We start from the raw sequence: 10,626 nt of genomic DNA on the forward strand, positions 1-10,626 counted from the left end.
TGTATATTCTGCAGGCTTACACAAGCAGAAAGAGTTGCAAAATGAAGGTTTTCCAGCATATTGTTATTATCATTATCTTATATATTGTTATCATTACTATCAAACAGCCAGGAGTGACATGGCTCAGGTGGTTTTGTGGTCTCCCATTGTCTCCCAACCTGAAGGTTGCAGGTTCGATCCTCTTTCTTCCCATGATATTGTTGACGTATCCTTGGGCAAATTGCTCCTGATGCTGCGTCATCAGTAGGTAAACGTGCCAACAGTATCAGATTCCTTTGAGCGCGTTGGAGATACAAAAACGCTAAACAAGTGAAAGACCGTTTACAATTTAAACCTTTCCGATCCCTATTATATATAGAATGAATTAGTAAAATGAGAGAGAAGAAGAGTGGAAGAGGTGTCTGCTGTGGACCAGGAAGTAGCAAAGATTGGTAAAGGGAAAGTGAGAAGAGCATTGAAAAGGATGAAGAGTGGGAAGGCACTTGGTCCTGATGGTATACCTGTGGAGGTATGGAAGTGTCTAGGAGAGATAGCAGTAGGGTTCATGACTGGGTTGTTCAATAGGATCTTAGGTGGTGAGAAGATGCCTCAGGAATGGAGGAGAAGTGTGTTGGTGCCCATTTTTAAGAACAAGGGTGATGTGCATAGCTGTGGCAACTACAGAGGTATAAAGCTAATGATCCATACAAGGAAGTTATGGGAACGAGTAGTTGAAGCTAGAATAAGGGCAGAAATTAGCAATTGTGAGCAGCAGTATGGTTTCATGCCAAAGAGGAGTACTACAGATGCAGTATTTGCTTTAAGAATATTCATAGAGAAGTACAGAGAAGGTCAGAGAGAGCTGCATTGTGTCTTTGTAGATCTGGAGAAAGCCTATGACAGGGTGCCTGGAGTGGTGCAGGACATGTATGATGACTGAAAGACAGCAGTAAGATGTGCTGTAGGTGTGACAGAAGAGGTCAAGCTGGAGGTGGGACTGCATCAGGGACCTGCCCTGTGCCCCTTTTTGTTTGCTATGGTGATGGACAGGCTAACAGATGAGCTTAGACAAGAATCTCCATGGACTACGATGTTTGCAGATGACATTGTGATTTGTAGTGAGAGTAGGGAACAGGTGGAGGAAATGCTAGAAGAGTGGAGTTTTGCCCTGGAAAGGAGAGAAATGAAGATTAGCCATAGCAAGACAGAGTATATGTGTGTGAATGAGAGGGACCCAAGTGGAAGAGTGAGGTTACAGGGAGAAGAGATTCAGAAGGTACAGACTTTTATGTACCTGGGGTCAACAGTTCAGAACAATGGATATTGTGAAAAGGAGGTGAAGAAGCGTGTGCAGGCAGGATGGAACGGGTGGAGAAAAGTGTCAGGTGTGATGTGTGATAGAAGAGTTTCAGCTAAAATGAAAGGAAAGGTATACAAAACTGTGGTGAGACCAGCCATGTTGTTTGGTCTAGAGACAGTGCCACTGAGGAAAAGACAGGAAGCAGAACTGGAGGTAGCAGAGATGAAGATGCTGAGGTTCTCATTGGGAGTGAGCAGGATGGATAGGATCAAGAACAAATCCATCAGAGGGACATTACATGTTAGAGGCCTTGGAGATAAAGTCAAAGAGGCCAGACTGAGATGGTTGGGACAGGAGGGATAGTGAATATATTGGAACAAAGATGCTGCCAGGTAGGAGGTGTAGAGGAAAACCAATGAGGAATGTATAGAATGTATAGAATATCAGTTGGAATACTTACTTCTTGACCTTTGTGGGGAATGTGGTGTGCCCTGAGTGGGCGTAGACTCAGAACAGTAAAAGAAAAATAGGTCAAGTAAAAATTACTGTATAGTGTGTAAGTTCTAAGAATAACTATAGTAGTAATTGTACAATACAACAGCTCATAAATAACTTAAATGAGTTACACCTTTTTTTGTTGAGTGTGCTAACCTCCCAGTAAGCTAACCATACCCATGAATTCTTCCCTGAAAAGAACAATTTCTGACAAAAATAGAAGGTTTAATTCTGAATAGACATATTTCTCTTACCTTCACTGCCAATGACACTCATTTATAAAAATATCTAGTCTCCAAATAGAAAAATAAACTCATAATATTGGAGCTCATGTTAAAGTGGGCTGTGTTTTAAACTATTTAAAATTAGGCGTATACATTCTGTTAGGTCAATTATGGTGTTTGAACAGGAAATGGAAAAAGATTACAACAATGAAAAGGTCAATTTCTCTTTTGACGGTAAAGGTTGCCGACCCCTGATCTAAATGGTAAACAGTCACGACACAATAAAGACCATCAGTAATGATCTCCGAGTGGACAGTAATAACAACATAGCGGCACGACAACAAGCACAACTGGAGCAGAATCAATGGACGGCCAACCAAACCGGTTGGCTCTCCTGTGGAGTTGTGTTAAATGGATCATGATTACCTCAATCCCAAATCATGTATGAGATGATGGTGGTGTTTGTTACGTTGGCATTACACAACATGTACACCAACACTCTCATTAGGGCTATAAAGCACATCACAGACAATCATATCAATCATAGGCTTGGGAAAACCTTTGTACTTTCGATTCTATGTGTTTATTTTATAGTCTTTTCACTTACGACCAGCGAGGACACATTCCAGGACTTCCTCATCCTGAAAAACAACCGTTTATGTCTTATCTTGGGCGTGGTCTCAGCTGCTGTCAATCACTACCTTTAAGTCTTGTGTGTGAATTACAGATTTGTAGGCGATGTATTTCTGTCCCAATGGGGGGGCAACAGTTCTATTTTCCTCCAATCGGTACCAACAGCTTGGATTAGAAGAAGACAGAAGGTGGTGAATTGCATGCTGATCACAGCATCAGATCACAATTGAATGCATCCCATAATCAGTTCCCAGTTCCACATGTCCAAAAGGAGTAGGAAGAAGCAAAGCTTATTAAATCCTACCCCTCCATCTGGTACTTTTACAATCAGTAACTGTTACATTTGTTCACTTCCTGCTTTCCATAATACAGTTTAAGGTTTTTTTATTTTATTTTTGTCATGTACTGAAGTACAAGGTGATATGACCATACAATAACATAATGGGTACCATAGTAACTGTCAATATAGTGATATATATAGCACATCATGACTGGTTCAAGACTCTTCATCCTTGTATTTAGCAAACATCAACTGCTTGTATTGTTTCTTGAATTGGCTCATCGTTGTGCATTGTTTGATTTCCTTACTCAATCCATTCCATAGTTTGATTCCACATACTGAAATGCTATGGCTAGCATAACGTAGTCCTAGTAAATAAGTGTTTCAAATTTAGTTCTTCCCTGGTTCTCAATAGTATTTCAATTTCCTCTCTAATGGTGAACTACTGATGTGGGATGATTATGAGAATGGAATTCTGGAATTCTGGTGTGCCCCAGCAACCAAAACATGACCTTTATGTCTCTAGACATTTACACTCAGTGCATGTAAATAATCTCTCCAGTTCTCTCCAATGTTGCAGTACTCTCAGTGAGACATTTACAGTATTTACTGTACCACTTCCGAGTCGATAGCCACAGGCTACCGTTAAAGTCACACAATGCTTTAGTGCAAGTGTACATACTCCTGTTGTCTTTCTGCAGATTGGCTGCAAGGCAGCTGTAACATTGTTCATGTACTTCCTGGCCACCAACTACTACTGGATCCTGGTGGAGGGTCTGTACCTGCACAGCCTTATCTTCATGACCTTCTTCTCAGACCGAAAGTACCTGTGGGGGTTCACTCTGATCGGATGGGGTGAGTTTTTGTATACTCTACTTACTATAAGCATCAAGCAGTCAGAAGTGAAATGTATCCCATACATCCATTTGTATGTGGCGCCACACCACAAAGAAAAATGGAGCACCACAAATATACAGTATTTGGCACATACTGTTCACCCTTGGTTATAAACACATTATAATGGATTTATAACTGTAGATACAGTAGATGACCTCATAACTCCCCTTCTTAACACACCTCGTATGCCAGAGAGAGGCTGCCAGAGAATAAGAGAACATAGCAGGAGCATCAGCGTTGCCAATATAGAGACTTTGCCAATACAGTAATCCCTTGTTTATCATGGTTTATTGGATCAGACCCAACTGTGATAAGTGAATTCCTGTGTAGTACGATTCCTTCTTTATAAATAGAATATTTTTGTATTTACAGCATAAAAATCCTGTTTACCTCCTTTCTAAATACACTTTTTAACATTATTAGAGCCCTCTGGACATGAAATAACACACCTTTACACTTGTATTACTCAATATAGTAGACATAAGAGGAAATAAACCATTTAAAACATAAATAAGCTGCTTGTGTTGCCATAAATGTGTTCCATAAATGATACAAGTTACGAGGGATATTTTACAGAATAAACAATCTAAAAATGAACAATATAAACAACCTAAAAAGTATTAACAAATTAACAATTTTACCCAGGATTATATACAAATACAGTTTACAAGATAATATGAACAAGCAATGACAACACAGGTTTTGTATTTAAAGACAAAGCTTTAATTATGTGTCAGTTTTAAAAACCTTTCTACATAAATAAATGGATAAATATAACCATGTGCTGGGTTTAGACCATTGTGAGAAAGGTTAGTTTTACATAACTGATGATGTGTTGTTCCAATAGTAATACCACCCCCCCCACCGAAAGAAATAAATGGCAATGTCTGACACACATTTAGTCTCTACAAACCCCACGACACGTCAACACAGCTCTTTATAAGCCAATCAATATGTCGCTAGTGACAGGCTATGTACCACAATCATTCCAAGTGGCTGTAATCAGACCGCTTCTTTAAAAAAAATGTGTTCATCTATATGTTTTCTATATTATCTATACTACAGACCAACCTTCAGCTTTCCAACCTTCACTTTTGTCCAAGATTCTGGGGAAAGCAGTTGCCAATCAGTTACACAATTCCTTCAAAACAACCATCTCCTTGAGGTGTTTCAGTCAGGATATTAGTATTCAAGTATAAAGAATCCAGACATGTGAAAGTCAGTCGTGGCTTCCCACAGGGTTCTGTGCGAGGACCTGTATTGTTGAACCTTTATATACAGTATCCCCATTAGGCAATCACTCAAACACTTCATTAACTTCCACTGCTATGCAAATGACACAACAACAACTAGGGGTTCTCCAATCGATCGGCCACCGAATGGATGATATCAGTGAAAAAGAACGATATCGATATCGGTCGATATGTGCTTGAAAATGGCAATCCCCATTCGGCGAGCCCCTCCCCCGATCACCTGCGCCTCCGCTGCAGCATTCAGAACAAGCATATCTGCTTAGTGCACTTAGCAGGGTGGGCACAATTTGGGGATGAGTACAACCTTAGTCCAGATTTGGGAGCATGCAGACACTATGTAGCACTTTTAGTGCAGGAGGAACTTTTGCATCAGCATCATATTCAGGTTCATGCTGGAGATTTCTCTAATGTTGCTGAATTCCAACAACTCTACAAAGATAAATTGGCCAAAATTCCTCCCCAGCGCTGTAAAAGACTCATTGCAAGCTATTGCAATGAATTGTTGCTGCTAAACCGATTATTATCACTTTTCCACACTTCCTTAATAATACAAAGTTTCAATTAAAACTACATTTTGGTTTCAGTTGTGTTGTCATATTTAAATTTGTTTGAAGATCTGAAACATATTTGTGGGATTAGGTTCATGGTTGAAACCAGGTATCTTGATCTCTGGTATATAGTATAGAGTATCGAATTAGTATTCAGACCCCTCTAGATTCTGTTTTTCAAATAATAAGCAACTTTTTCTCATGTTATTTGACTCTTTGCTGTTTGATTGAAATACATTTTTTTTTTCATTTTTATTTTTGCTCACTTTTTATCACCTAAAGTGTCCATGAAAATGTCATGTACGAACCCCATGAGAATTAGAATGCATGAGAATTATGCAAATTAGACGACATGATCTAGACCAGGGGTCGGCAACCTTTACTATCAAAAGAGCCATTTTACTCCCTCGCTCACTGAAGAAAAATAGAATGGAGCCTCGAAACATAATTTAACAGCAGAATATAGGGGCTGCATAGCGGTCGAGTGGGTAGCACGCAGACCTCACAGTGAGGAGACCTGAGTTCAATCCCACCCTCGGCCATCTCTGTGTGGAGTTTGCATGTTCTCCACGTGCAAGAAATGTGTAGCAACATGCTCACATCCAGAGCAAATTGCGAGTCTCCCAAGATTTTGATTGACTGCCAGATTTGGAGGGAATTTTGGGGTATCAAAGTAGTTCAGAGTTGATCAAGTACTCTTGCTAGTATATGGCCTCACAGAAAGTCAGATTTATTTCAAAAGTCATTACAAAGATGCATATTTTCCTCATTCGGGTGTTAAAACAAATATTTGAGCATTGCAAAGGGAGCCGCAACAAAGAGGCTGAAGAGCCACATGCGGCTCTGGAGCCGTAGGTTGCTGACCCCTGATCTAGACCCCCAACCATGCCCACGCCACCCCTACCACCACAACAAATACATTACAGTCCTGTGGGAAACACTCCGAGTTACTTTGATGAGCCTCACAGTGCCTGCATTGTACACACTGTGCGTATTGTTTACATTAGCACAGCGCATACAATGTGGATGCTGTGTTGTTACCAATTTGCCTCTGCTTGGATGAACAAACACAGCCTCTAAAACTTTGTTGGTGTTATTTATTTAAATATTTTTATTTTGCAGGCGTGCCGGCTGTGTTTGTGAGCATCTGGGCAACAGTGAGGGCCACTTTTGCAGACACAGAGTAAGTCACATATGACAACTGCACCTGAATACGCCACAGAGTTTTTAGTTACCCAAATCTGTATACAGCTGGTATAGTTGTACAGAAGTACACTGAAAATGACTCAACACAAAGCCATTATTCTTGTGTCTTGCATACACAACGCATGGTGGTGGTAAAGTCATGGTGTAGGGCTGCACAAGTGCTTCCGGCACTGGGGTGTCATGGTTAATTAAAGAAAAACTGCACTTTTTGTCCATCATTGACAATAATTATGTGGGACTTGAACATGTCTTTCTCTTTTACATACATTCTAAAGATATATAAAAAGATATATAAAAATAGGCGTTCATTTCTATGTTGCCGGGTGAAATCAATGCACCCAGGAAAGAATGCTTACAACAACCAATGTATGGCAACAAGACGTAAGTATTAATTAATTACGTGGCATCATGATTGAACCTGTTGCTACATGGTTGCATGGACATAAAATGATAAAATGTTATTGGAGGTGTTTTCACCCTTTAGGCGGCAGAGGTTTTTTTTCAGTTTTGACATTACTTACATGTTACATTAATGACATTATGGCTCATCAAAATGTCTCATCCACTAGTGATACTTTTCCCCTTCTCTCAAGCAAACCTAGCTATCATCATCGTCATTTACAGTGGGCTCTTGAACTGCTTTTATTAATACATACATAAATAGATATAGAATAAATAGATATAAAGAATCTATTTATTATGCCTGACTTTTTTCCAGGTATATTTTTGTGGAGCAGATCGTACCACATATGCTGTTATTTTTCCGCTTTTTTAACATTCCATATTGTTTGGTCTAGAGCAGGGGTGGGCAAACTACGGCCCGGGGGCCACATGCGGCCCACCAAGCGTTTGAATCCGGCCCGCCAGTTGCTTTCTAAGTAACTTCAACTTTTAACATACAAACTGGCAACATGACTTGCAAGTCGGATGTCTGATTTAGTAAAAAATAAACAACAAAACTGTAAAATTAAATGACATAGTTTGATGTGGTGTGATGTTTAAAGTGCTCCTAAAAAAGGGACATGAGAACATACAACTGATATAGGATAACACTTTTACAGATAAAATTAGACAAATAATTCAAGGAAAATGATAAGCATAAAATAGTGTGTGTGTGTTAAATATATGTTCTGGCCCCCCAGACAATTTTGTTAACTCAATGCGGCCCTCGAGTCCAAATATTTGCCCACCCCTGGTCTAGAGAGTGCCACTGAGAAAAAGACAAGGAAAAGACAAGGAAAAGAACTGGAGGTAGCAGAGATGAGGAGGCCGAGGTTCTCATTGGGAGTGACCAGGATGGATAGGATCAGGAACAAGTACATCAGAGTACATGTTAGGGGCCTTGGAAAGTCAGAGAGGCCAGACTGTGTGATCCCCTTCGTTTGGTTAGTGATTTCTGTTAAATGGTAATCATTGTTGCTGCTAAGACACTTCTATTGATATGATATTGATTCTTTAAAGGGCTGATGTGACAATGAGTGACAGGCCAAAAGCTCACACTACATAATCATGAATCACGTCGTTTATTTCTCACTTGTCCCCGTTTCCTTGTTACATTGTTGCAGGTGTTGGGATTTAAGTGCAGGCAATTTGAAATGGATATATCAAGTCCCTATTCTGGCAGCTGTTGTGGTGAGTATACACACACACACACACACACACACACACCTTGATGTGAAAGAAATGACTGGTATTTGATATCTCCTGCTGTTTTACTGCTGCAGCTAGATAAGACTTGTCAGTATGACCCCTCCAATTATGCACATTTCTTCCTGCAGGTGAATTTTATGTTATTTCTGAACATCATTAGAGTCTTGGCAACCAAACTGCGAGAAACCAATGCTGGAAGGTGCGACACAAGACAGCAGTACAGGTATGAACACGGCAACGATGCTGATTATTTAGCCTTCCCACCTGTGCTAATTAATTAGTGTGAGAGTTGGTGGTTGTGTTTTTTTTATTTTACTTACAAATACTTTGCAGTATAGTGCAGTGCAGTTCTACATTACTGCAACATCCAACCACAAAAATAAAACACTCTTCAATTAATACTGCTCTGAGAATGACATTTGTAACATTTATATACAGTATATGGACTAGAAATCTGAATGAAAAAAAATAAAAGTTGACCTAATAATACTCTATACTAATATACGAATACTAATCATACTCTAATAATAATGGTAATAGTAATAAATAATTCATTCATTCATTTTCTACCGCTTATCCTCACGGTCGCCGGGGTGCTGGAGCCTATCCCAGCTGTCTTTGGGCGAGAGGTAGGGTAGACCTTGGACTGGTCGCCAGCCAATCACAGGGCACATATAGACAAACAACCATTCACACTCACATTCATACCTATGGACAATTTGGAGTGGCCAATTAACCTAGCATGTTTTTGGAATGTGGGAGGAAACCGGAGTACCCAGAGAAAATCCACTCATGTATGGGAGAACATGCAGACTCCACACAGAGATGGCCGAGGGTGGAAGTAATAAATAATTGTTATAATAATTAAAAACTTTCTAAACTTAGTTAAATATTTATCCATAATAATAATAATAATGTAGTATTTACAATTTGAATACTAAGAACACAGTTTGTTCTAGGATTTTACCCATTAAACCAGGGGTCTCAAACTCAACTGACCCTGGGTACCACGTGCAGTAGAGCCTGGATAAGGTTGGGCCACATCAAATATTCACTCTGGAATCATGTTTCAACTAAGTGACGAACTTGTCAACAAACACTACCAGAAGCTGTCAAGAGAATGAGCTATGATGGGCCTTAAGTGGTAATAAGTATAAAAGATAAGTATAAAATATATATTATTATGGTGGTATTGAATTACCCAAGAGATGGTCAGAGGCTCTTAAACTTGCTTCAGAAACGACAGGAGTTCTTTACTCAACATAATTAAATAATGCTTTTCTGTGCGGGTTATTGTGTGTAGCCGCTCTATAGGAGTCCACAACTCAATACAATGGGCCAAAAAATTAGCATAATAGATCCTCTTCAATCATCACACAGCAACTGAACACAGTAGATAACACATACACTACCACTACTACTGCTATTACTGCAGTGGAGAATTACTGTACTTTGAGCAACTTCTTGCAAAAAGGTGTTGCAGGGCATGCTGGGAGTGCTTGCAGAAGCACTCACTTTTGCAACACTAGTGCCAAAAAAAAATCTTCCTCCATTATGGGGATCATTAATGTCCATAGTTACAAGGTTTTTACTGTTTTTCTTACAATTACAGAAAACTGCTGAAGTCCACGTTGGTGCTTATGCCTTTGTTTGGTGTGCACTACATCATATTCAATGCCATGCCGTACACAGAGGTTTCTGGAATTCCTTGGCAGATCCAGATGCACTATGAGATGCTCTTCAACTCTTTCCAGGTAAACAGACATCGCTCGTAATTCAAAATTTTAGAGACACTTCTCCATGCTGTTGAACGTGAAGGCGCTTTTGACTGGTACTTCAAAAGGTTAGCTCCTACCATTATGGTCAAAACTTTAAAGTCACGGTCACATGTTAAAGAATGAGATGCTGTCTTCAAACTTTTGACTGGTGCTGAGAAAGGTCAACTGTACTTATTTCCTTTGCAGGGCTTTCTCTTACCAATATAGGCAAATGTTTTGAGTCGCGTTCCGTTGCTATTAAATGAGAACAAACTTTTGTGTTGTACTGTACAAGGTCAATGATTTGTCATTGCTTTCTTTTCTAGGGATTCCTTGTGGCAATCATATACTGTTTTTGCAACGGGGAGGTAAGGGCTCCAAAAAGTATCCACATCAACACATCC

At 39.7% G+C, this 10,626-nt stretch overlaps 1 protein-coding gene across 1 annotated transcript in view; it reads left to right on the forward strand.

Moving 5' to 3' along the window:
- The window catches only part of pth1r (parathyroid hormone 1 receptor), a 45,971-nt gene that overhangs the window by 33,245 nt on the left and 2,100 nt on the right, over positions 1 to 10,626 (forward strand). Inside the window, exons 7-12 of the mRNA XM_058068816.1 lie at positions 3,613 to 3,766; positions 6,732 to 6,792; positions 8,381 to 8,447; positions 8,594 to 8,688; positions 10,078 to 10,219; positions 10,549 to 10,590. Of these exons, the coding sequence (XP_057924799.1) occupies positions 3,613 to 3,766; positions 6,732 to 6,792; positions 8,381 to 8,447; positions 8,594 to 8,688; positions 10,078 to 10,219; positions 10,549 to 10,590 (561 nt within the window). The remainder of the gene's footprint in view (positions 1 to 3,612; positions 3,767 to 6,731; positions 6,793 to 8,380; positions 8,448 to 8,593; positions 8,689 to 10,077; positions 10,220 to 10,548; positions 10,591 to 10,626) is intronic.

Source organism: Doryrhamphus excisus, chromosome 3, assembly GCF_030265055.1.
Source record: "Doryrhamphus excisus isolate RoL2022-K1 chromosome 3, RoL_Dexc_1.0, whole genome shotgun sequence".
NCBI lineage: Eukaryota > Metazoa > Chordata > Actinopteri > Syngnathiformes > Syngnathidae > Doryrhamphus > Doryrhamphus excisus.